Below are 26,966 nucleotides of genomic sequence, written 5' to 3' on the forward strand. Positions count from 1 at the left end.
GTTGTTTGTGGATCTGTTTATGATGGCCATTCTGACCGGTGTGAGGTGGTACCTCATGGTGGTTTTGATCTGCATTTCTCTGATGGCTAGTGATGCAGAGCATCCTTTCAAATGCCTCTGGGCCCTCTGTATCTCCTCCTTAGAAAAGCGTCTGCCCAGGTCCTTTGCCCATTTTTTGATTGGATCGTTTGTCTTCTTGGAGTAAAGTCGAGTGAGTTCTTTGTATATCTTGGAGATCAAACCTCTATCTGATGTATCATTAGCAAATATATTTTCCCAAATGGTTGGCTCCCTTTTCATTTTGCTGATGTTTTCTTTAGCCGTGCAGAAGTTTCTTATTTTGATGAGGTCCCACTTGTTTATTCTTTCCTTTATGTCCCTTGCTTTAGGAGACATATTGGTGAAAAAATTGCTGTGTGGGATATCTGAGAGTTTCCTGCCAATGTTCTCCTCTAGGACTTTGATGGTGTTGCGACTTATATTTAAGTCTTTTATCCATCTTGAGTTTATTTTTGTGTATGGTGTCAGCTGATGATCCAATTTCAATTTTTTGCATGTAGCCATCCAGCTCTCCCAACACCATTTGTTGAAGAGGCTGTTATCGCCCCATTTTATGCTTCTGCCCCCTTTGTCAAATATTAGATGTCCATGGAGACCTGGGCTTATTTCTGGGCTTTCTATTCTGTTCCACTGGTCTAAGGGTCTGTTCTTGTGCCAGTACCAGATTGTTTTGAGTATAGTGGCTTTGTAGTAGAGTTTGATGTCCGGTATTGTGATCCCTCCTACTTTGTGTTTCTTCTCAAAATTGCTGTGGCTACGAGGTCGTTTATGGTTCCATATAAATTTTTGAAATGTCTGTTCTATTTCTGTGAAATACGTCGTTGGTATCTTAATAGGGATTGCGTTGAACCTATAAATTGCTTTTGGTAGTATGGACATTTTAAGGATATTAATTCTTCCAATCCATGTGCACGGTATATGCTTCCATTTATTTGTGTCTTCCTTAATTTCTTTTTTCAATGTTGCAGAGTTTTCTGCATACAGGTCTTTTGTGTCTTTGGTTAAATTTATCCCTAGGTACTTTATCTTTTTTCGTGCTATATCGAATGGTATATTTTTCCTGATTTCTTCTTCTATTGCATTGCTGGTGTACAGAAACGCCTTTGATTTCTGAATGTTGACTTTGTATCCTGCTGTTTTGCCAAATTCACTTATTAGGGTGAGGAGTTTTTTGGTAGAGTCTACAGGGTTCTCTATGTACACTATCATGTCATCTGCAAACAATGATAGTTTTACTTCCTCCTTTCCTATTTGGATGCCTTTTATCTCTTTCTCTTGTCTGACCGCTGTGGCTAGGACTTCCAATACGATGTTGAAAAGAAGCGGTGAGAGTGGACATCCTTGTCGTGTTCCCGATCTTAGTGGGAAAGCTTTCAGTTTTTGCCCGTTGAGTATGATATTGGCTGTAGGTTTTTCATATATGGCCTTTATTATGTTGAGGAATGCCCCATTTATTCCCAGTTTGCTGAGTGTTTTGATCATAAATGGGTGCTGTACCTTATCAAATGCTTTTTCTGCATCTATCGATATGATCATGTGGTTTTTGTCTTTTCTTTGATTTATGTGGTGTATCACGTTTACTGATTTGCGTATATTGAACCATCCCTGCATCCCTGGGATGAATCCCACTTGATCGTGATGGATAATCTTTTGAATGTATTGCTGGATGCGGTTTGCCAATATTTTGTTGAGGATTTTAGCATCTATGTTCATCAGCGAAATTGGCCTGTAGTTTTCTTTCTTTGTAGGGTCTTTATCTGGTTTTGGGATCAGGGTGATGCTGGCCTCATAGAAGGAGTCTGGGAGTTCCGTCCTCTTGGATTTTTTGGAATAGTCTGAGAAGGACAGGGGTTAGCTCTTCCTTAAATGTTTTGTAAAATTCTCCTGGGAAACCGTCTGGCCCTGGGCTTTTGTGTGCTGGGAGTTTCTTGATGACTGCTTCAATTTCCCCAACTGTTATCGGTCTGTTCAAGCTTTCTGTTTCTTCCTCCTTCAGTGTTGGAAGATTATACTTTTCTAAAAATTTGTCCATTTCATCAAGATTTTCAAATTTCTTGGCATATAATTGTTCATAATAGTTTCTGATGATCATTTGTATTTCTGTGGTATCAGTTGTTATTTCTCCTCTTTCATTTCTGATATTATTAATTTGGGTCCTCTCCCTTTTTTTCTTGATGAGTCTGCTTAAAGTTTTGTCCACTTTATGAATCTTTTCAAAGAACCAGCTTCTGGATTGGTTGATCCTCTGAATTGTTCTTTTTGTCTCTATGTCATTCAGTTCTGCTCTAATCTTGACTATTTCCTTCCTTCTACTTGCTCTGGGATTTATTTGTTGTTGTTTCTCCAGTTCTTCAAGTTGTAGTGTTAGGTCTTTTATTTGAAATGTTTCTATCTTTTTAAGGTAAGCCTGTATTGCTATGAACTTCCCTCTCAGGACCGCCTTTGCTGTGTCCCATAGGTTTTGGACTGTTATGTGTTCATTTTCATTTGTTTCCAGAAATTTTTTGATTTCTTCTCTTATCTCATTATTGACCCATTCATTGTTTAATAGTGTACTGTTCAGTCTCCATGAGTTTCCAAGTTTTTGAAGTTTCTCTTTGAGTTTAATTTCGAATTTCAAGGCCTTGTGGTCTGAGAAAAAGTTTGGTATTATTTCAATTTTCCTGAATTTACTGAGGCTTGCTTTGTGTCCTATCATGTGGTCTATCTTTGAAAAACTGCCATGAGCATTTGAAAAGAATGTGTATTTTTCTTCTTTGGGATGTAAGATTCTATATATGTCAGTTAAGTCTCTTTGATTCAGTGTGTCATTCAGCGCCACGATATGTTTATTAATGTTTTGTTTGGAAGATCTGTCCATTTTTGACAGTGGGGTGTTGAAATCCCCTACTATCAGTGTGTTGCTATCTATATCTTTTTTGAAGTCATCCAACAATTTCCTTATAAACTTGGGGGCTCCTATATTGGGAGCATATAAGTTTACAATGTTGATGTCTTCTTGATAGATTCTTCCTTTAAGTATGATAAAGTGCCCCTCTGGGTCTCTCTTTATGGCCTTTGCTTTGAAATCTACTTTGTCTGATACAAGTATGGCAACGCCAGCCTTTTTTTCATGTCCATTTGCTTGGAATATTATTTTCCATCCCTTTACTTTCAATCTGTGTAGGTCTTTGGCTCTGAGGTGGGTCTCTTGTAGGCAGCATATGTGTGGGTCATGTTTTCTTATCCATTCAGCTACCCTGTGTCTTTTGATTGGGGCATTTAGTCCATTCACATTGAGAGATATTACTGATAGAAACTTACTCATCTTTTCTCTTTGTACTTGTGTTCCTCTCTGTCTCATTCTTTTCCTTCATCTGCTTAAACCAGTCCCCTTAGCATATCTTGGAGTGCTGGTTTGGTAGAGATGTATTCTTTTAGCTTTCTTTTGTCTGGGAAACTGCGTATTTCTCCTTCTATTTTAATGGAGAGCCTAGCTGGGTAAAGCAGCCTTGGCTGTAGGCCCTTGCTTTTCATGGCTTGGAATATTTGTTGCCATTCCCTTCTGGCTTGGAGTGTTTCTGTTGAGAAGTCAGCTCCTAGGCGTATCGGGGCCCCCTTGTATGTTACTTTCTCCTTCTCCCTTGCTGCCTTGAGGATTCTCTCTTTGTCTTTGACATTTGCCATTTTAATGATGATGTGTCTTGGAGTGGACCTCCTTGGGTCCTTCTTGAGTGGGGTCCTCTGTGCCTCCTGGATCCATGAGAGCCTTTCTCTCCTCAAATTAGGGAAATTTTCCATCATTACTTTTTCGAGGAGGTTCTCTATTCCTTGCTCCTCTTCTTCTCCTTCTGGTATCCCTATTATACGGATATTATTGCGTTTCAGGTTGTCCTGCATTTCCCTAAATGCTTCTTCATTCTTTTTGAGCCGTTTTTCCATTTCTTGTTCTTTCTGGGAGCTTTTTTCTACCTTGTCCTCCATCTCACTGATTCGATCCTCAGCTTCATCCAGCCTGCTTTGGATTCCTTCTACTGTGTTCTTCAATTCAGAAATGGTATTCTTCATATCCTCTTGTGTCTTCTTGATAGTTTCTATGTCCTTTTCCAGGCTGATATAGTTTGCTGTAAGATCCTGATAGTTTCTCTGCAGTTTCTCATAGTTCTCTTTGAGCTGGCTGAGCTCATTGAGCTTCCTTAGAACCATTGTTTTAAATTCCATATCTGATAGTTCCCTTGCCTCTATTTCATTTAGCTCTCTCTGTGGGGAGTCCCCTTTTCCACTCATTTGGGGGGAACTTCTTTTTCTTCCCATTTTTGTGAGAGTCTGTTAAGTATTTTTGTCCTTTACTTTTCTTTCTGGGCTTGCCTCTGATGATGTCAGTTGTTGACCCTATAGGGCCTTGGGTTGTTTGTTTGAGCCTTTCAGGAGTCTAATGCCTGTGTCTGACTCCTGCTTGGAGCAGCTCTGTGAGCCCTTCGGTCAGGGCTGGGCTATTTTTTGGGATCTCTCTGCGCTCTCACGAGAGCTCCTTGAGCGCGTTCCCAGCGCGGCAGGGTCCCCCACCTGCCTGGGCTCGCATGTGTTTGCCCCAGACCAGGGGGCTTATTCGCGACCTCCCGTGCTCATCTGGCCTCCCTGGCACGCGAGCTTCGCGGCACTGGTCAGTTTAGGGCCTTCTTTTGTGTGTTTTCCCCGCTTTTGGCTCTTTGGGTGCGTTGCTTGCCCTCGCCAAATGGGGACTACGGAAATGGGAGGAAATCAGCTCTAGGACTCTCCGGTTAATCCTGTTTCTGGTCTCTCCTCCAGGGACTCTGGGCAGTTCTACTTATTTTGTGGGCCTCTCCGCAATCGCTGGCGGGCGGGTCAATTTACGCCTGCCCTTGCCCCTCTGTGCAATCCCTCGCAGGCCGTATCGGTGCCAGTCTGTGTGAGGCCTTGCCGGCTGGTGCAAGCGTTTGCTAGCCCGCGCGGGTCACACTCATGCTCGCCAACCCTCTCCGGTCACTCGGCGCAAGTGTGCGCGCCTGCACTGGGTGGTTTTGGGGTGTCTGTTGTGTGCTTTTCGGCTTTTGGCTCTTTGGGGGTGTGGCCTCTTCCCGCGCAATGGAGACTACGGTAAGGAGAAGGAGTCCGGACTCCCCCGGTTCCTCTTCCCGTTCTTTCCCCAGTGCCTCCGTTTCTAGTCTCCCCTCAGGGGCCTCTGGGCAGTTCTGTGACCCCTTTGGCCGAGGATCCAACCCCTGTGCGGCCTGAGTTTCAATCTCAGGCAGTCTGGTTCCTGCGCACCCCTCTTCTGCCTCTTTGGGGTTGCGCCTTTCCAGCCCACAATGGAGACTTCGGAACGGGGACGGAGTCGGGTCTTCCCGGTTCCTCCTCCCGTTCTTTCCGCAACGCCTCCGTCTCCAGTCTCTCTTTAAGGCTTTCCCAGCCAGTCTGCACCCAGTCCCCCAGCTCACATGCACAAGCTGTGTGCGGAGCGCACAAAAGGCAGGTTAATTGATCCCCTTATGCCTGAGTGAGATGGTAGCTGCAGAGTGGGAGGTGCATTATCACCGGGGCTCCACCAGCCGCAGTGTCAGTTCTCTTCACAAAGTTTTCCTCACCAGTCTTTTCCCAGGCACCAGCCCACCCTGCTGCCGCCTGTACCCAGAGATCAAGGAGGGTGGCTGCCGCTGCAACGTTTGCGTTTGCCCTTTAAATGTCTTTTTGCATCCCCAGCCTGTCTCTGGCAGAGAGCGCCCCTAAGCTTTTTGGGGTTGCGTTTTGTCTGTATTTTCTCGGCTTTAGCTGCTGTAGTTTAGGGGTTCCTGTTTATGATTCAGACCCCGTTCTTCTCGGGGGGACGCTAACTGGCCGTTTCAATGTCCCTCTGGTGCCAGTGCCCGTGTGCACCCAGACCACCCTCTCGAGCCTCCACCGCAATTCTCACCCGTTGGGATGTGTGAGAGTCGAATCCACTGTCCGCGGCACCAAGGCTCCTCTCCCACTATCGCTCCACTGCTTTCCAGGTGATTACTCCATTATTTAGTTGCAATTCCAGTTTGGTCTTGGGAGGAGGTCAGCGTGACTCCCTTTCACTCCTCTGCCATCTTTTTCCTCCCAAAAAATCAATTCTATTGAGAGTAATTGACATAATAAAATGTACACCTTTTTAAGTCTACAATATCAATGAGGTTTTTATTTTTTAAAATGTTTTAAAAATGTTTTTATTGATTTAGAGAGGGAGAGGAAGCGGGGGAGAGAGAGAGGGAGACATTAGTTTACTGTTCCACTTAGTGTATGCATTCACTGGTTGCTTCCTGTATGTGCTGTGACCAGGGAACAAACCCACAACCTTGGAATATGTGCACAACACTCTGACCAAATGAGCTACCCTGCCAGGACCTCAAGGCGTTTTGATAGATGGAAACACTATATCATCACTACCACCACCACAAATAAGGTGCAAAACATTTCCTTCACCCTAGGAAGTTCATTGTACCTCTTGGAAGTGTTCCCTGCTGCTGCTGCTCCATTCCCGCCTCGCCCCACCCCCAGGCACTCATTGATCTGCTTTCTGTTTCTGTAGATTAATTTTACTTTTCCACTATTGCATAAAAATGGAATCATACTCTATGTGCTCTTTTGTGCCTGGTTTCTTTTACTCAGCATAATATTTTTAAGATTTATCCATCTTATTATGTGTATTTGTTCCTTATTTTTTTCTGTGTTGGATTCTCTGTTTCTTAAATTCCATATCTTCTTGGTTTTCTTCCTTGTTTCGGTAGAGAATTTTCCTGAAAAGGGCTGTATAGGAGGTAAGTGTTTAAGACTTTGCTGGTCTGAAAATGTATTAATTTTACTTGATTGATTTAATAGTTTGGCTGGGTATATAAGTTTAGCTTCAAAGTAATTCTCCCTCACAATTGCTCCCTCTCTCCACTAGTTTCCAACATTGCTGTTGAGAAGTCCAGCGGTAACCTGCACCTCAGTCCTTGGTGACCTGATCCCACCTCGCCCTCCAAAGTTTTCAGGGATCTTCTCTTTCTCCTTTGTGTTCTGAAATCGCAGGTCAGTGGGCCTGCTGTGTTCATGTTTAATTCCTTGCATGGGCTACTTGATGAGCACTTTCCATCTGAGGTCTTTGACCTCTCATTTCTGAAACATCTTATATTTGGTAATAATCTTGGTACTCCCATTCATTGGTATTCCCATTCATTAATACATTTTCAGACCAGCAAAGTGTTAAACACTTACTTCCTGTACAGCCCTTTTCAGGAAAATTCTCTACCAAAACAAGGAAGAAAACCAAGAAGATACGGAATTTAAGAAACAGAGAATCCAACACAGAAAAAAATAAGGAACAAATACACATAACAAGATGGATGAATCTTAAAAATAATATGCTGAGTGAAAGAAACCAGGCACAGAAGAGCACATAGAGTATGATTTTGGATCTCCTGGTTCACCTACAACTGTTTTCTTCTAATTGCCTATCTCTCTGGGCACCATGGTTTGTTGTTGTTTGTTTTGTTTTTGCCTTAAATACTACTTCATCAAGATTCCCTACCTTTATTGCCCAGTCTTTCTGTTCAGTTTATTTTGGCTGTCATCTCTTACATATTCAAGAACTTGTTCTTATTCTATAATTTAAAAAAAAACAGCATCCTGTTCTTGTTTCATGGAAATACTGTCTTTCTGAAGATCTCAGTTATGGTAGTTTTGAAGTTTTTCTTTTCATTGCATTGTCTTGTCCCATCTTGTCCACACCCCCCAACCCCAGTTTTGGGTTCTACGTGTTGTTCTGAGGCTTTCCTCAAATGCCTGGCATTCCATGGCTCTCTTCTGTTGGTGTTCAAGAAAAAGCCACTACAGGGCTGAGTGAAAGGTCTGGGGCATAGGCTGCCTGTGGACCCACGGGCTGAGCCTCTCTGTTGGGGCTTCCAGGTGTCAGTATTTGTAGAGTTTTCCCTAGAGCCATCCAGCAGTTTTTCCAGAGAAGCCTCCCCTCTGAATTCTTGCCTGGGAGTCTGAGCTTGACAGCCAGTATTCTTGAGGGTGTCCTGGGGAAATGGCTTCAGGTACACCATCTCTCAGGGCTCTGCTCTCAGCCCAGCCCCCTTCGCCATGCCTCACTTGGCCTGCCGTCTCCAGGGCCCTCCTGGATGAGCTTCACCAGAGATTAAAATTCCTGTCTTCTGTGAGGAGCAGGGACAAAAGTTGGGGATCTAATTTTTTTGTTGTTGTTAAATTAAAAAAAAATTCTTATTGTTTATACTATTAGAGTTGTCCAAATTTTTTCCCCTTGCCCCCCTCTGCCCCACCCTCCACTCCTTCAGACAATCGCCACACTGTTTTCCATGTCCCTGGGTCATGCATGTATGTTCTTGGCTAGCTAATCTCTTCACCTTGTTTCAATCAGCCCCCACCTCATTCCTCCCCGGTTACAGCTGTTAGTCTGTTCCATGTTTCTATGCCTCAGATTCTATTTTGATTGTTACTTTATTTTGTTCATTAGATTTTGCATATAAGTGAGATCACATGGTATTTGTCTTCCACTGACTGGCTTATTTCACTTAGCATAATAGTCTGCAGGTCCATCCCTGCTATTGCAAAAGGTACAAGGTCCTGCTTTTTCACTGCTGCATAGTGTTCTATTGTGTAAATGTACCACAACTTTTTTATCCACTCATCTCCTGATGGGCACTAAGGCTGCTTCCAGATCTTGGTATCGTAAATAATGCTGCTATGAACATGGGGTGCATATATTCTTTCTGATTGGCATTTCAGGATTCTTAAGACACATTCCCAGAAGTGGAATCGCTAGGTCAAAAGGCAGCTCCATTTTTAAATTTTTGAGGGAACACCATACTGTTTTCCTCAGTGGCCACACCAGTCTGCATTCCCACCAACAATGCGCTAGGGTTCCCTTTTCTCCACATCCTCGCCAGCATTTGTTTTTTGGGTTTTTTTTTTTTTTTTTTTTTGGTCTGTTGATGATAACCATTCTGACAGGGGTCAGGTGATATCTCATTGTAGTTTTAATTTGCATTTCTCTGACAGTTAGTGATGTTGGGCATCTTTTCAAATGTCTCTGTGCCATCTGTACGTCCTTCTTGGAGAATCGTCTATTCAGGTCCTTTGCCCATTTTTTTATCGGATTGTTTGTCTCCCTGGCGTTGAGTCTTACAAAGTCTTTATATGTTTTGGAGATTAAACCCTTGTCCAGTGTATTGTTGACAAATATGTTCTCCTGTACAGTGGGTTCCCTTTTCATTCTGATGATGATTTCTTTAACTGTGCAGAAGCTTTCTAGTTTGATGTAGTCCCATTTGTTTATTTTCTCCTTTGTTTCCCTTGCACTGGGAGATATTTCAGCAAAAATATTGCTATGTAAGTTATCTGAAATTTTACTGTTTTTCGCTAAAATATTTATGGTATCATGACTTATAGTTAAGTCTTTTATCCATTTTGAGTTTATTCTTGTGTATGGTGTAAGTTGGTGGTCTAGTTTCATCTTTTTGCATGTACCAGACCAGTTTATGAAACACCATTTATTGAAAAGACTGTCTTTACTCCATTGTATGCTCTTGCTCCCTTTGTCACATGTTAATTGACCATAAAGGTTTGGGTTTATTTTGGGCTTTTTGTTCTGTTCCATTGACGTATATGCCTGTTCTTATGCTACTATCAGGCTGTTTTGATTACATTGGTCTTATAATATAGTTTGATATCATATATTGTGATACCTCCAACTTTCTATTTCTCAAGATACCTGAGGCTATTCGGGGTCTTTTTAGGTTTCATATATATTTTTGAAATATTTGTTCCAGATCTGTGAAATATGCCATTAGTATTTTGATAGGAATTGTGTTGAATGTATAGATTGCTTTGGGGAGTGTGGATGTTTTAATGATGTTAATTCTTTCAATTCATGAGCATGGAATATGCTTCCACTGATTTGTATCTTCCTCAGTTTCTTCATTGTCCTGTAGTTTTCTGAGTACAGGTCTTTTATCTCCTTGGTTAAATTTATTCCTACTTAATTTTTTGCTGTTGTTACAATAGTAAATGGGATTATTTTTTTAATTTCTCTTTCTGATAGTTCATTATTGGTGTATAAAAATACCATTTATTTCTGAGTATTGATTTTGTATCCTGCTACTTTACCAAAATCATTAGGTCAAGTAGCTTTTTGGTAGAATCTACAGGGTTTTCTATGTACAACATCATGTATTCTGCAAATAATGAGTTTTACTTCCTCCTTTCTAATTTGGATGCCTTCTATTTCTTCTCGTCTGATTGCTGTGCTAGGACTTCCAGTACTATGTTGAATAAAAGTAGTGAACGTGAACATCCCTGTCTTGTTCCTGATTATAAGGGGAACACTTCATTTTTGCCCATTAAGTATGATGTTGGTTATAGGTTGTTCATATATGGCCTTTGTTATGTTGAGGTATGATTCCTTCATTTGCACTTTGTGGAGTGTTTTTTATCATAAATGGGTGCTGGATTTTATCAGATGGTTTTTTGGATCTAGTGATATGATCATGTGATTTTTTTATCTTTCATTTTTTATGTGATGTATCATATTTATTGATTTGCAAATATTATACCAACCTTGCATCCCCAGGATAAATCCCACTTGATCATGGTGTATGGTATTTTCTTTTAATGTGTTGCTGGATCCAGTTTGCTGATATTTTCTTGAGAATATTAACATCTATATTCATCAAGGATATTGGCCTATAATTTTCTTTCTTTATTGTGTCTTTACCTGGCTTTGAAATTAGGATATTACTGGCTTTGAAAAGGAGCTTGGAAGTCTTTCCTTCTCTTGAATTTTTTGGAATAGTTTGAGAAGGATAGGTGTTAGTTCTTCTTTGAATGACTGGTAAAATTCACCTGTGAAATCATCCAGTCCAAGACTTTTGTTTGCTAGGAGTTTTTTGATTACTGCTTCAATTTCTTCAGTTGTTATCAGTCTATTCAGGTTTTCTGCTTCTTTCTGATTCAGTTTTGGAAGATTGTATGCTTCTAGAAATTTAACCATTTTGCCCAGGTTGTCCAATTTCTTGGAATATAGTTGTTCCTAGTGGTTTCTTACAATCTTTTATGTTTCTGTGATATCCGTTGTTACTTATCCTCTTTCATTTCTGATTTTATATATTTGGGCCCTCTCTTTTTCTTGATGAGTCTGGTTAAAGGTTTGTCAATTTTGTTGATCTTTTCAAAGAACCAGTTCTGGATTCATTGATGTTTTGAATTGTTTTTTTAATCTCTGTGCCATTTATTTTCACTCTGATCTTGATTTTTTTCTTCCTTCTACTCACTCTGGGCTTTCTTTGTTGTTGTTTCTTTAGTTGTTTTAGGTGTAAGGTTAGACTGTTTGAGATTTTTCTTGCTTCTAGATAGGCCTGTAATGCTATGAACTTCCATCTCAGGACTACTGTCTCTTTGTCCCATGGATTTGAGGTTGTATGTTCATTTTCATTGTTTCTAGGTAATTTTTGATTTCTTCCTTGATCTCATTGATAACCCAATCATTATTTAATAACATGCAATTTAGCCTCCATGAGTTTGAATGTTTCAGAGTTTTTTTAATTGAAATTGATTTCTAGTTTCATGCCATTGTGATCCAAGAAAATTCTTAATATGATTTTGGTCTTCTTGAATTTGTTAAGACTTATTTTGTCTTCTAATATGTGGTGTATCTTTGAGGATGATCCATATTCACTTGAGAAGAATGTGTATTCTGCTTTGGGATGAAATGTTCTGTAAATGTCAAATAAACCCATCCATCTAGTGTGTCATTTAAGGCTCCTGTTTCCTTGCTGATTATTTTGTCTGAAAGATCTGTCCAGTGGTGACAGTGGGGTGTTAAAATCCCTTACAATGACTATTGCTGTCAATTTCTTCTTTAAATTCCACCAAGATTTTCTTTATATATTTAGGTGCTCCTATATTGGGTGCAAATATGTCTACCAGGGTTACATCCTCTTGTTGCATCAATCCCTTTAGTATTATGTAGTGACTTTTTTGTCTTTTGTAATGGCCTTTGTTTTGAAGTCTGTTTTGTCAGATATAAGTATTGCTACCCCAACTATTTTTTGTCTCCATTTGCATGGTATATTTGTTTTCTATCCCTTCCCTTTCAGCCTGAGTAAAAATTTTGTTCTGTGGTGGATTTATTCTAGACAGCATATATATGGATCATATTTTCTTATCCATTCAGCTATCCTATGTCTTTTGATTGGAGTATTTAATCTATTTACATTTAAGGTTATTACTGATAGGTGCTTATTCATTGCCTTTTTTTTTTTTTCTTTGTACCTATGTTCTTCTCTCTATTTCTTCTTCTTAAAGCAGTCCTTTACATATTTCTTGCAGTGCTGGTTTGGTAGTCATGAACTCCTTTAGCCTTTTATTTTTTAAAGATTTCATTTATTTATTTTTAGAGAGTAAAGGAAGGAGAAAGAGAGAGACAGAAACATCAGTGTGTGGTTGCCTCTTATGCACCCCCTCCCCTACTGGAGACCTGGCCTGCAACCCAGGCTTGTGCCCTGACTGGGAATCGAACCGGCAACCGTTTGGTTCGCAGGCTGGTGTTCAATCCACTGAACAACACTAGCCTGGGCTCACCTTCAATTTTAAATGATAGCTTTGCTGGATAGAGTAGTCTTGGTTACAGGTCCTTGATTTTCATTAATTTGTATACTTCATGCCAGCCCCTTCTGGCCTAAAGTGTTTCTGCTGAGAAATCAGGTGACAACCTTAAGTGAGCTCCCTTGTTGTTAACTTTCTTTCTTGTTGCATTTAAGATCCTCTCTTTGTCTTTAAACTTTGCCATTTTAATTATGATGGATTTTGGTGTGGGTCTCTTTGGGTTCATCTTGAATGGGATTGTCTGTACTTTCTAAAATTTTATGACTTTTTCCTTTGCCAGGTTGGGGAGATTTTTTGTCATTATTTCCTCAGACAGGTTTTCTATCCCTTGCTAGTGAGTATCTGTTTCTTCTCTTTCTCATACCCCTGTTATGTGGATATTGCTATGCTGATGAAACCAAAACAATACAAACCTCCCCGCCTACACACATAAAACCCCAACAAAAACACAAAGAGAATAGAATAAGGAAGGAAAACAGAATAGTAAAAGAGAAAAAGAATATACGAGGACAAAAGGAAAGAAAAAAGGTTATGAGAGAAAAGAAGGAAAAGAATAAGAGAAAACTGAAAAAAAGAAAAAAGAAATAAAAAAATAAGGAAAGAAGAGGAAAAATAGAATAAGAAAAGGGAAGAGTAAAGAGATATAGAAAGAAAAAATAATAAAGCTATGAAAAAGAAAAAATAATGAAAATAATGAAAAAGAACAAAGTGGAATTTGTCTCAGCAGAGTTTAGTGGCTGCCTTCTGGAATATCCCTTTGGATACAGCTCTGATGTCTGAAAGTGATGCAAGCCAATGTCAGATGCTGTTCATGTCAGGCCCTCAAGAGCTTCTTTGAAGCCACAAGTGATCCACAGTTTGTGGCTGCCTCCACTGGGCTGGCTGCCTCCACTGGGCTGGCTGCCTCCACTGGGCTTGGCTGCCTCCACTGGGCTTGGCTGCCTATGGGAGGGGTCAAGCTGTGCTCCAAGGCTGCCTTTTACCAGCACAGGGCCCAGGGGTGGGTCAGCAAACATCCCTAGGCACCGCAGGATCTGCCTCGCTGACCTCTACCTGTCAGTTGGCTGTCAACCATAGTCACTGAAGTGGTTGTTTCTGAAATGACTTCTGGCAGGATCGGATGATGGGACTCCTGGATCTCCCAAAAGGCAGAGGTACTATTCAGACTTCAGGGAAGACGGCAGGTGTGTTCCCCCACCCCGGAACTGCATGTCTAAGTCTGTTCTGGATTATCTCCCTGAACTCAGCAGGGAGGGGCCTCTGAAGGGCAGGGTTTGGGTCTGCAAGTATCTGTCTTGGCTCTCCCGTGAGGGGGAAGCACCAGTCTGGTTCTTGGGAAAGTGTAGGGAATGGCCAGGCCCCAAAGCCAGTCTCTGACACCCTCTGAGTCTGCCTGTGTTGCTGTCTCTTTAGCAGGTTTTAAGATGCTTGTGGGGGCAAGTAGGATTCCAGAGGGTGGGACAAACAGTATCCCAGAGGGTGGGGTAGTTGCTTTTTCCCCAGCTGATTCCCCTGGGAGGGGCTTATTCTCAAGAAAATTGACTGCTGTGGTATGGGGGAATGACCCCCACATAGGGATCCCAGCAGCTGCTCCCCCACATCTCTCCCCAGTGCCTCCCACTCCAGACTCTTCTCAGGTGACTCCAGTCCCCACTGCCCTCCCTTCACTGGGGCCCAGGATGAGTGGCTGCACACAATAAACTTGTGCTTTGGCCCTTAAAAAAATGGCTTTGTCTCCAGCAGGCTTGGTCTCTACCTGGTGGATAGAACCCCGCCACCCTTCACCGCTGGATGCTACATGGGTGGCTGATCCGGCTGTGGCATTCCGTGCCAGGGAGCCCAGTCTGGGGTGCAGCGTTCACTCCTCTCGGGGGGAAGCTCCCACAGCCATGCTCTCCCTCTGTAGCCTTGGCCTGCCACCTGTGGGAGCGGGCCAGCCCCTTTCATGACCTGACCCTTCCTACTGGTCTCAAGGTGGTTTCTGTCCATCCTTGGTTAAAAGTCTCTTCAGATTGTCTTCACTTGGTAATTCTGGCTGATCGTTCCCCTATTTACTTTTATTTCCAGCTTGGTTCTGGGAGGAGGTGCCATCTTATGACTCTCTCTAATTATTCTTTAAAAGAGTATCAGTTAATCCCTTTGTTTTCAGTGACATGTCTTGGTCCTGCAGGTTCCTGGGCATTTTCTTGGGGAAACCTGGGGACATCTCTGTAGGCACCTGGGCTCAGTGTCCTATACTGTGCTAAGCCAGTTCCAGTTCTCCTCTCTCTCTCTTCTAAAACTTGTTACTGTCCCCTCTTTCACTGTCTGTATTTTTGAGCGTGTAAGCCTCTTTGATGCCTTTGGTGTAATTTTAGTGTGTTTCAGAAGAGGACATAGAAGAGCACATCTTCATTCCACCTTCTTTAACTTCAAAATCCACCTCCTCCCTCTGAGGTCTTCCCGTCTCAGCCCCTTGCCCATCCCAGGCATCCTCTTCCTCTACTCAGCCCTTTATGTTCATGCTCTTGATTCTGTGGCCTTCACTTTTGATATCTTCACATTACACCCCTAATAGAGCTCCTCTCCTGCCCTTGTGCCCCGTTACCTGCAGGGGGGGGTGCCATGCTGTTATATGCTGTGCCTCGTCTGCTTGTTCTCTGCTTCAGGTGTCCAGTTCCTCGCGTTAGCTGCCTGATTGTGCCTGTTTCCCTTTAAGAGTCATCTTCTTAAGTGTTTTGTGAGTCCACCACATTGAGTTGACCTCTCACCATTGTGTCCCCTGTGTCTTGCATAGCACTGCAGTTCTGGGATTTCTAAACTCTGGATTTCAGTGTCCTGCATGGGTTTGTGAAGCCCTTCAATCAGACGTTTAAGTTTGTGCTTGTGGGTACTTTCCAGGGAGCTTGTGTTCTCAGCAATAAACCCAGTGCTTGCTACAATGTAGGTGTTCAGAATAAATGAATTTACTCATCTCTGCATAGATTTTAACAGCATTTTCTTAACAAAATCACCAGGAAATAACATTGCACAAAGCTAGGTATACTTTGGGTACTTTATAAAATTTATTTCATTACTCAGGTGAGCATTTGGTTATGTATCCTTTTAATATTTTCCAGTCTAAAATCTTCGTGGCCTTATTACAGAATATAGACCTGCATGGCTTTAATGATCGTTTTTCTTGGTGTTAGAGTATACCCCCCATCATCTGAAGGTAACTTAGACCATCCTCTCAGAAAATTCCTCAGCTTGCTCTCAAGAGGAGGATGCTGGCTCTCTAACGAGGCGTCGGTCCCTGGGCCGTTTTTACAGGCCGTGTCTCCTACTCTGAGCTTGATGACAGCTGCAGCCCATGGCTCCCCACTCATAGGCAGCACAGAATAGCCACTCTGGGTTCTCTTGGGACTGCCATCTGCAAGTCTTTGCCACCTGCATTTATCAAAAGCTGAGAAATGGCACATATGGGGCTTTTCCAGACATGTGAGCCATCCATTTGTCAGAAGTATCAGTCTGTCAGAGGATCTTCTGAGAATTTGATGAAAGCTAACAAGTCCTCATCTAAGTTAACAGTAATTTTATTACTACGCACTTGCAAAGAGAGAGGGAGGCTCCAGTTGCTCACTTATCCCAGGTATTCTAATCCAGGTGTAGGTATTAATCTTTATGTGCATTAATTTACTTAATGCTTGTAGCAACTCTGAGGAAAGTTCTGTTATCCCCACTTTGCATCTGTAGAAAGAAGCCTAGAGAGGTTAGTCTAAGGTCACAACACTGATAAGCGGAGGGGCCAGTATTTGGCTGAGGTAACCTGGCTGTGGAATCTGAAGCTTTATCCACTGCACTATGCTGTTTTCCCCTAACTCTAGACACACATGCATTTCACCTACAGTTCATTCAAGCCTGAATTAGGTTTGGAACCTCACTCTGGGTACTCCAGGATCAACCCTGGGCTGAGCAGGGTTTTGGGGAGATAGCTGATCGATTGGACCCAAAGGTGTTGGCCCCACCTGGGACTCACCTGAAATGAACTGCTCTTTGAACACCAGAAGAAGCAGCTTTGTGAAACTCACTGCACCAGCCTCTCTAGAAGGACTGTGTTAGTCTGTCACATTCATAACAAATCCCACAAACCTGGGGGGCTTAAACAACAGAAATTTATTCCCTCCCAGCTCTGGAGGCCAGAAGTCTGAAATCAAGATGTTGACAGGGTTGGTTCTTGCTGAGGGCGATGAGAGAAGGATCTGCTCAGGCCCGTGACCTTGGCTTATAGATGGCTGTCTTCTCCCTGTAAATCACCTTCCTTCCACGCACACCTGTGTGTCCAGATTTCCCTTTTTTATGATGTTCAGCTTCCAGTTGTGGAAAAGATAAGAACCATTGCCCAGGCTGTCTGTGGAACCAGAGATACTGAAGTCTCTTCTGGGGCACAATCCAAACTTCATCATTATGTGCAATAGGGTTTTGGAAATGTGCCATCTGTATGCCAAAGACCCACCTTTCTCTTTCTCACCAACCCAACAAGAAAGTTGTACCCCAGGATTTCATTTTACCCTTTAGTGATGTCCAGGCCAGCCTAGGCTCTGGGTTCGTTTACCCTGTGGTTGGAACGATTGAGCACCATGCGCTGACTGCCCACGCAGCCCTGCTGTTACAACAGAGACCTTGATCCAGACAAAGAGCAAGTGAAAACTTGTTCTAAATGAATGAGACTTTTGCAGGACCCGATCCGGGCTCCTGACACTCAAACTACTCCTTGTCTTTTGGCCTCAGTTGGAGAAGAAAGTGAATTTGAAATACGCTTATTACGCAGTGCTGGAGAAATGGTGGAGTAGGCCAGAGATTTCTTCCTTCAGGACGAATTCTGTTTGCAGCCAAGCATAATGTTCAGTTAAAGGACCTTCACCAAAAGTTTGAAAGAAACTGATTTATTTTCAGTTTCTGCAGAGTTCACTTTATTCCCCATTGCTTACACTTGAGAAAGTTTATTGAATGGGGATGGTGCAATGAAAAGAGCATGAACTAAAAGGTAACATTTTCTCAAAAAAAAATTTCCCCTTTCTATAAGGACACCAGTCGTATTGGATACAGGTGCTTCTCATCTTAATGAGATACATCTGCAATGACCCTGCTTCAAAATGAGGCCACAAGCTGAGACTCAGGGTGTATGTATGAATTTTGGGGAGACACAATTCAACCCATAACACAGACCCACAGGGAAAATTTTGGTCTTTAAATCAAGAACTGTGTTCATCAGAGTAATTGGTTTGCTTTATTAAAGTTTTGAACACTGGAATTTGGGACTGAGTGTGTTCTGTCTGCACACTGGCTGCGTTAAGGGTGGAGTCAAGGGTGGCCCCTCCTCAGCACGTGGATGGGATCTCAAGCTCTGTATTTTTTGGCCTTAAGTCTTTTGGGGGCTATTTATCTAATTTCTCACTTTCTTCTAATTATGTTAACTTGCAGTAGTTATATGTAATCTGATAAGCCACTTTAAATTCTTTTAGGAACTGTGTGCTGTACAATTAAACAAAGAACTTCATTTTTATTTCTTCCTTGCCCTACTTTCTGGCCATTTTCTTGCTAATTTCCTTCCTTCCCTTCCCCAGGCTGGTCTTAGAGCACCCTCTAATATTTAAAGTGAGAGCTTCCTTGAAGCTTTAGTAAAATGGACAAGGTCATTTTGGGAAAATTTGTTTTTTGTTCTCTATTTCTGAAAACATTTTTTCTCCCTGTAGGGAAAATCCTTAAGTCTTATCTGTGGGGCTCTTTCCTGGCTCCGTGACTTTGAACAGAAGAAACGTGGAGAAGAGGCACGTCTTCTTGAATCTGAAACTGCCCCCTTAAATGATGAGAAGGACGAGCAGTCATTTATTTCATCCTCCAGCCAAGAGACCCCAGACACCCTGAGGCCTGCTGGAGAACCCGACTGGGTTACGCAGTTTGTGCAGAAGAAAGAGAAAAGGGACCTGGTGGATCGACTGAAGGTGAGGTCTGGGATAACAGGAGCAAGTAGTGATCTACGAAACCGGACTGTGGCGGTTATTTTGGATGTAGATGCCATGTGTTCTTTGCCTTTGTATTACCCCTTAAGTTTCCTGGCAACTTTCTTGAGTCAGTGGGGTTGCACCCTTGCTGTCTTTTTTAAGCTGGTGTCAACAGGTCTTCCTTAGACAGGGGACTGGCAGTTCCCATTCATTACCCACCTGGGAAAAGACCCTCCTTCACTGTTGCCATTGGCAACATGGTTTTGTGGCTACAAACTCAATTAAGGAGTGCATTTGATTGAGAGCGTTTGGCTTTGGGAGGCTGTATACAGACTTCCTGCAGTGAGCAGTGAACAGTGAGCCTGGGGTCTGGCAAGATTCAGGGTCCGGTGAGGCGTGCTGGCCAGGGGAGGCGAACTCCCCTGTGTGAAGAGGCACTAAGCTGAGCAGCCCCAGACTCTTTAAGAAAGGGCTTGGTTTGGGGCTTCCTGCTGGAGTCTCCTTTATGGCTTCTTTACCTTTTAGAAGGAGCAGATCAGGAGAAAGAAGCGAGAAGAACGTCTACTGCAGCTCCGTCACAACACACAGCTCAAGTATGCAGCCAAACGTGAGGTGAGTGTCATCTCCTGGAGTGGCTGCCTGGGGCCTCAAGGCGTGGATCCTTTGGGTGAGTGGCCAGGACCTTGGACTCCTCTCCCTGACGCCCACTGGCTAAGTTCTTCTCACCTGGTGGTTGGGCAGCTTGAGCCAAGGCATCGATACCAGTAAAACAGCAAGGCCTGTGTTAATGGCATGTGTGTGTTGTCCTGGGGGAGAGCCACACTGAGGGTAACCCTGCCAAGGAAGTGGGGGCACTGGTACTGAGCTTGTTCTCTCCCCACCTGCAATGCTCCTGAACAGAGACTGGAGGAAGAAGAGACCGAGCATCTTCTCCGCCTCAGCAAGGACATACTGGCAGCAGGAACAGGGGCGGAGCCGCCAGAGCAGCTAGCATCTGGGGAGGAGGAGCTGGTCCTCTCTGAGTACGAGAGTGACGAGGAGAAAGGAACAGCTAATGGGTGAGATAGCACTTCTGCTCCACCCACCGCCCTGCTGAATCTTCTTGGGGGTTCCCCAGGAGGCAGCTCCTTCTTCATACCCAGAAAGAGGCAGGCTTCTTCTTCACTGTTAGGCCATCTGAAGGGATGGAGTGCCAGCCACTGCCTCTTTCCTCCCAGCCAGGCTCCTCCTTAGGGTGCTGAAGCGAGAATGACAGTGATGGCCAACCATCCCTCCCTCTGCCGGGCACTGGCTGCATGTGGGTTAATGCCATTATTTTCACAACATAATCTGTGTCTTCTCTTTATTTTTATTTTTTTAAGTCTATTTTATTGAATATGCTATTGCAGATGTCGTGATTTTTCTCCCTATGTCCCCCTCCACCCAGATCCCCCCTCCCTCAGGCAATCCGCACACCATTGTTCATGTCATTGTTTATGTGGGTCATGCCTGTAAGTTCTTTGGTTACTCCATTTCCTATACTGTGCTTTACACCCCCGTGGCTATTCTGTAGCTACCTATTTACTTCTTAATCCCCTCACCTCGTCACCCATTCCCCGACACGCCTTTCCTATCTGGCAACCATCAGAATGTTCTCCGTATCCATGATTGTCACTGTTCTTGTTTGCAGTTTGTTTTTTAGATTCAATTGTTAATAGATATGTACTTTTGCCATTTTGTTGTTCATTGTTTTGATCTTTTTCTTTTTTTCTTTTTTAAAAAAAATTATTTAAGACCTTTATTAACAGGTGCTTGCAGTTTATTGACTCTTGAAAAAAATCAAGTTGTAAACTTTTATTACAAATTAAAAATGAGGTTCCTAAAAATCTCAACTTGACCAGATATGAAACAATTTAAAAACCTTTAAAGGTATATTGAGAAAAACCAGACTTTTTTTTTTTTTAAAAAAAAAAACACGTTTGTCATTACCAAAAAGAGACGTCTTTAGATAAAAATAATAAAAACCGCATGCTGCATAGATAATGCAGATGGTTCTAGTCATCTGGTCAACGGGCAAAAAGCAAGCACTTAAGGTCTTCAGCTCCAATCTTTTGTTCATTTCTTATTGCTGGAATTTCATATTCATTTCTTCTTGTTGGATGGCTAAACCGGATGGTGGTAGAGATGGTAAGCTGGCTTTACTCAGCCCCACCCTGCTCAGCCTCCGGAGTGGACGAATTCTAAGCTGGTGGATCAGCTGCTTTTGTCTCTTTGCCGTCTTGTGGTTTAGGGTATTCTGGGCATCTGCGTGGGTAATTGAAGTTGCAGTGGTACTGACGTTGAGGTGCCTGCTGACCTTGGGTCTCATCTCCTTGATTTTCCTTATCTTCCTCATTGCCGTCCTCTCTACGCTGTCTTTGACGAGGAGGGCCCCTGCGAAATCGTGGTCTGTAGCCCCGATACATATTCTGTCTCACTGGTCTACCTTGTTCTCCTGCACCCTGGTTGTCAGCTCCCTCCATCACTTCTCCCTGCACAGGAGGGTGGAATATTGTGGTCGTCGCCCATAGCATCTCCGCATGTAGTAAGGTGGGAACCGTTGCCTGCGGTAGAGCCAGCGCTCTTGGGCTTGGCCTTCAGGAGCCTCTGCCATCTCTCATTCTTTTCCCCACTCTCACTATTCTGGTGATTCTGCTGGTAATTGTGTGGAGGACCCCTGCGACGTGGACAGCATCTGTAATGGTGACGGTCTGCTGCATATTTACTGCCTTGCACTGGAACTCCACCAGGGCCTGTAACATTTGCTGCCTCCGCACCCATTTCTCCTTCAGCAACATCAAACTCCACAGTCTCTCCATCTCCTACACTGCAAAGGTACTTCCTGGGGTTGTTCCTCTTTATGGCAGTCTGGTAGACAAATACATCTTCCTTGGTGGTGTTCCTGTTGATGAAACTATATCCCTTTCTTACATTGAACCATTTTACTGGTTCCAAAACCATTGTTGCGATGACCTTCTTGTCCCCACAGGCAGGCGCCAGGCTACTGCTCCATGCGCCACTGCCCATGGTGCCAGGCTTGGTGTTGCCAGGGGCGGGGGGAGCAGGGGCGGCAGGTGGCTGTTGGGTCTCGGCCTCGCTGCTCATGGTTGCAGTGATGGTGACTGGGGCTGGCTGTGGTGGCTGCGGCGGCTGCGGCAGCTGTGGCCCCTTCCGGGGTGTGATGGTAACTAGACCAGCGGCAGTGGGGCTGCTTAGGGCTCTCTGGGGTCCGCTCTCCTGATCTTTTTCTTAAGTACCTTGAACATTTCATACAGTACCGGTTTGGTGATGATAAACTCCGTAAGTTTTTCTTATCTGGGAAGCTCTTTACTGCCTTTCGATTCTAAATGATAGCTTGGCTGGGTAGAGCATTCATGGCTGTAAGTCCCCACTGTTCATCTTGCCAGTCTCTTCTAGCCTGCAACGTTTCTTTTGAGAAATCAGCTGACAGTCTTATTGGATCACTGCTGTAGATAACTAACTGCCTTTCTCTTGCTGCTTTTAAGATTATCTCTTTTTCTTTAACCTTTGACATTTTAATTATAATGTGTCTTGAAGTGGGGTCTCTTTGCATCCATCTCGTTTAGGATTCTCTGTGCTTCCTGGACTTGCAAGTGTATTTCCTTCACCAAATTTGGGAAGTTTTCTTTCATTATTTTTTCAAAGAGATTTCCAATATCTTGCTCTTTCTTTTCTCCTTCTGGCAACCTTATGATGCGAATGTTGGAACACTTGAAGGTGTCCCAGAGGCTGCTTATATTCCCCACATTATTTTGGATTCTTTTTTCTTCTTGTTGTGCTGTTTGGTTGTTTTTTGCTTCCTTATGTTCCAAACCATTGATTTGATTCTCAGCTATATCCACTGTACTGTTGTTTCCCTGTACATTGTACTTTATTTCAATTAGTGTATCCTTCATTTCTGGCTGGATTTTTTGTTGCTGAGGTCCTCACTAAGTTCCTTGAACATCCTTATAACCATTGTTTTGAACTCTGCATCCGATAGATTGCTTATATGTATTTTGTTTAGTTCTTTTTCTGGAGTTTTGATCTGTTATTTCATTTGGGCAATGTTTCTTTGTCTCCTCATTTTGGCAGCCTCTCTGTGTTTGTTTCTATGTATTAAGTAGAGCTGCTTTGACTCCATATCTTGGTAGTGTCCTGTAGGATACAGTGGCACAGCTTCCACTATCACTCAAGCTGGGTACTCAAGGTGTGCCCTTTGTGTAGGCTAGGTGCACCCTCCTCTTATAGTTGAGCATTTATTGCTATTGGCAGGCCAATGGGAGGGATTTATCCAGGCCAGTCAGCAGCAAGGTCTGGCTGTGACCACCGACCACCACACTGCCCTCTGTGGAAGATCAGCTGTACAGAGGCAGGGCGGTGGCAGTCTGACATGGTCAGTAGCAGCCCACTGGGTGCGCAGGCTCTGGGGTTTGCTGAGTGGTGCAGGTCAAGGTCAGCACCACCTGTGTATGCCTGGGGCCACCCTGCCTGAGCTGTAAAGCAACCTGAGATGGCTGCTACTTGTGCTGGGCTTGGAGATGCCCCAGCAAACCATGCTGTGAATCTAGGCTGGCTGCTGCTAGTGCCGGGCCTGGGGCTCACTGGGGCCACCTGATGGTTGCTTGAGAAAATTTAGGAAGTTTGAAACAAGAGCCAAGACCAGCCATTCATATGGAAAAGTAGCTTGGGCGGGCCCTAATTTGAGTAGATTGAAGTCTCTGGGGATCTCCAGGGCTGAGCAAACAGTGTTAGCCAGGTTGATGGAGTCTCAGATATGTTACCAGCTTACTGGCTCTGTGGGGGGAGGATATAGAAAAGGGACAATGACCTCTGCTCCTCTCGATGCCAGACACTTCAGTTTCTCCCTTTATGCCACTGGTGTCCTTCAAGCTGCCATCCCGGTGCTAGAGTTCAGAGGGAGTGAGTCTGAGTAGGTGAGTCCATGTGTGGGTTCTTTAAGAAGAACTGCTTGAGGCTCCAGCAGTTTCTTCCACTGATCAGTCCCTCCTGGTTTTTGCAGCCAGAAGTTGTGGGTACTTCATCTTACTGGCTCTGGAACCCTGGGCTGGTGGGCATGGTGTGGGCTGGGCCTCGTGGCTCCTGAAATATCCTTCTTGAATGTTTATCTACCACACATTGGTGTGGGACCAGCCTGTTCCGTGTCTCCACCCTCCTACCAGTCTGAATGGATGTGGTCTTTTTAATTCCGTAGTTTTCAGACTTCCATTCAACTTGATTTCTGACAGTTTTGAGTGATGGTTGTTCTATATTTTAGTTGTATTTTGATGTGGTGGTGCAAAGAGGCAAGCCATAGCTGGCTGCACTTCCATCTTGACTGGAAGTCTCTTCTCTTTACACCCGAGGACACTGTGGTCCAGCAAGACATGGTGCCTTGGCAGATAACACAACGCCCAGTTGTGGGGAGTTGAGACTTGAACCCTTCCACCCAGCTCTAGATGTCAGGCTCTTAAGTACCAAACTGCAGTGGGTTAGATTTGTGACCTAAGCCATTGAGGTATCCTTAGCTGTTTCTCTTTTTACTACAAAGCATCTGTTGGTCCAGGTTTATAGGTTTCTAATTTATGGGCTATAACATATGGGTAAACTAGAAATACAGATGACAAGTAGGCACATTTCTGGACCCCATTGCCCCTCTTGAGCTCCTTTTTCATTCATGCTTTAGCTTCACAAATGACTTGTGGGAGTCTGCTCTGGGTGTGGCACAATTCTAGATGCTGTGGGTATCAAGCTGCCTAAGACAGACATGACCCCTGCCCTTGGAGAGCTTGCGTTTAGTGGAGGGAGACAGACAATAAGTGTGAAACTAGCTCTTATTTGAAAGTAGCACAGTTACTTATGGGGGCAGTGAAACAGGGTAAAGTGGGTGGGGCACCTCCAGGTGGACAAGTCAGGGAAGACCCTCTGAGGAGGTGATGTTTGTGCCGAGGACTGTAGCGTGAGAAAGAGCCATGGGAAGACCTGGGAGAGGAGAGTCATGGTCAGAGAACTGTAAGTGCAGCAGTCCAGAAATGGGACAGGTTTGTTGTGTTTGAGGAAGAGAAAGAAGTGCCATGTGTCGAGCAACGGCAGGTTGAGGAAGAGAGGGAAAGAAATGGCCAAAGACAAGGCAGCTGGTAGTGAGGAGTTCGGGTGTTATTCTAGGCGCTGTGGGGCGTTGTGGGAGGTTTCAAGCAAGGGAGTGGATTTGGGCTTTAGAAAGGTTATTACGACCTTGAGGTTCAGTGGCTCTTCTTCTAAGGTGCGAATGCTACTACAGATTATCCTTCATAGGCCTCCAGCTTGGAAGAGGTCTTTCCTGTCTTCTGGAGGTGACAACAGGTCCTTTGAATCCCAAGTTTTCATCAATATTATGGTCATTGTGTCTGTCTGAAGTGTAACTTAAAGGCCTAAAACCCTTTGTTGACTCTCGTGAAGGATAAACCCACCCTCCTTCTCTGTCTGCAAGGCACCAAGATCCTGCTGAGCTTTTTCACTATGTGGCACATGATTTAAATTCAGGCCTTTTGGACAAAGCTGACTGAACAGTTCTTTACTGACCAGGAAGCTGACCCTATAAATAATTCCGTTTCTCATAGCCCAAGGCAATGAACATTTCTGCTATTTTTAAAAAACTTAATTGGCTAGGTGAACAACCACCAAAAACAATCCAAATGTTAGGCCTACCCTATACATAAGGTAGAGTGTATCTGTAGAAGGATTTTGTGTCTTTTAGGGAATTTAGAATAATAGTGTTGACTAAACATCTAGCCAAGTATTGCAGGGTTGACTTACCAGTCCCGTGTCGATGGGCTCTTCATTCATTCCTAGAAAGGGCAGATGGAGAGGAGAGAAGAGATTTACCTGGTCATGAGTGACAGCATCTTTTATTCACTTAGTCAATTGGCACCTCAGGAAATGTGCATGGAGTGCCTGCTGCGTGCAGGGGCGGGGGTGGAAGGGGCACTCCACAGAAACAGGACACACCCAGGTCCTGCCTGTGGACAGGATAGCATGGTTGAGAACACAGAAGAAGAAATGGTTTTGAATAAGATGAGTATCCAAAGAAGAGGTGCAAGGGCCATGGCATTGTGTCACAAGGCAGCCAAACCTGCCAGGGGAGATTGAGGAAGGCTGCCTGGAGGAGGTGATATTTTTGTGGAAATCCCGAGGTTGACTAGCAGTTGGCTAGGGAAAGGGAGGAAGTGAGGGGAAAGAGCATTCCAAGCAAAGAGCACAGCATGTCCCTGGCCCTGGAGAACTGAGACAAGTCCAGCTTGCTGGAGGTTGGACGGTGAGGGGAGAGTAGCCTTTAATGACAGTCAGACATTGAACCCTGGCTTTGAGAATACCCTGTCCTTTCTCTGTCCTCTCCTGAGTGGCAGTGGGAGGATGGCTTTGGCCTTAGACTGGTGCATCTCTCTGGCTGAGAGAGTAAGCGAGCACCCGCTGCTTTGGTGGAACTTTACTACTGGGATGGATGTATCTGTGTCCTTCCAGCTCAGAGCTCAATCCTCAGTTCTATTCTTGTTTGTATAGGCCTATGGCTCGTCGCTGGCATGTGATAGATGCTCAGTAAACATATCTCTAGTTGACCCGAGTTCTCTGAGGAGACTGTTTTCTGTGTTCTGTTCTCCCCTCTCTCAGATTAGAGGAGGATGAGGATGACCTGGAGGAAGAACATATAACTAAGGTAAGATGCCATGTCCTGGGCCTTCTGCTGTGATTGGTCTTGAGTCCAGGGCTCCCCATCCCCGGGGAGAATGTGAGTCCCTCCAGCTGCTTCTCACCCTTCTGTAGGTGAGGAGCCTCCAGCCCACTAACTCTCTGTCTCCCCAGACTCAGACCTCGGTCTCCAGGTGCTCTCTGGCAGGCTGGGCTGGGCGCCTGCAGAGACCTGTCCTGGGAGCAAAGCCTGGGCTCATGCACCCCAGGGCACCAAAGAACAGCCATGCTGGGCCAAGGACCCTGGGTTTCTCCCTCCATTTGGGAGTCAGGGAAGGCCAGGGCTGGTCAGAGCGAGAGTCCTCTGCCCTTTGGATGTCTGATGGCACATTCCTCTCTCCATACTTTCATTTGCATGGAGTGCCATGAGGCACGTGTGGTGCTGACACATCTCCAGTTCAAATCATTTGGTCTTACTAATGTGAGACTTCTGTTTTCTCTGTTGAAATTAGATACCCCCCCCCCCCATTTTCTCTTTTTCTCTCCTTGCTCTTCTAAACCTTGGCAGAGTACAGAGAGAGATTGCTCAGCTCGACCTCCTGCCTTACGGCCAGCCCCGTCCTCCAAGCCCTG

At 44.1% G+C, this 26,966-nt stretch overlaps 1 protein-coding gene and 1 pseudogene across 1 annotated transcript in view; one reads left to right on the forward strand and one right to left on the reverse strand.

Annotated features, from left to right (window-relative positions):
- Positions 1–26,394, forward strand: part of LOC129073469 (putative ATP-dependent RNA helicase DDX11-like protein 8) — a 36,192-nt gene extending 9,798 nt beyond the window's left edge. The window contains exons 3-6 of the mRNA XM_054577094.1: positions 18,402–18,650; positions 19,176–19,262; positions 19,551–19,708; positions 26,316–26,394. Coding sequence (XP_054433069.1) covers positions 18,402–18,650; positions 19,176–19,262; positions 19,551–19,708; positions 26,316–26,394 — 573 coding nt within the window. The remainder of the gene's footprint in view (positions 1–18,401; positions 18,651–19,175; positions 19,263–19,550; positions 19,709–26,315) is intronic.
- On the reverse strand, positions 20,828–21,773 carry LOC129073421 (Y-box-binding protein 1-like; annotated as a pseudogene).
- Positions 26,395–26,966: the final 572 nt, after the last annotated feature.

Source organism: Pteronotus mesoamericanus, unplaced genomic scaffold, assembly GCF_021234165.1.
Source record: "Pteronotus mesoamericanus isolate MK-2021 breed Mesoamerican mustached bat unplaced genomic scaffold, CSHL_Meso_final contig_41, whole genome shotgun sequence".
Lineage (NCBI taxonomy): Eukaryota > Metazoa > Chordata > Mammalia > Chiroptera > Mormoopidae > Pteronotus > Pteronotus mesoamericanus.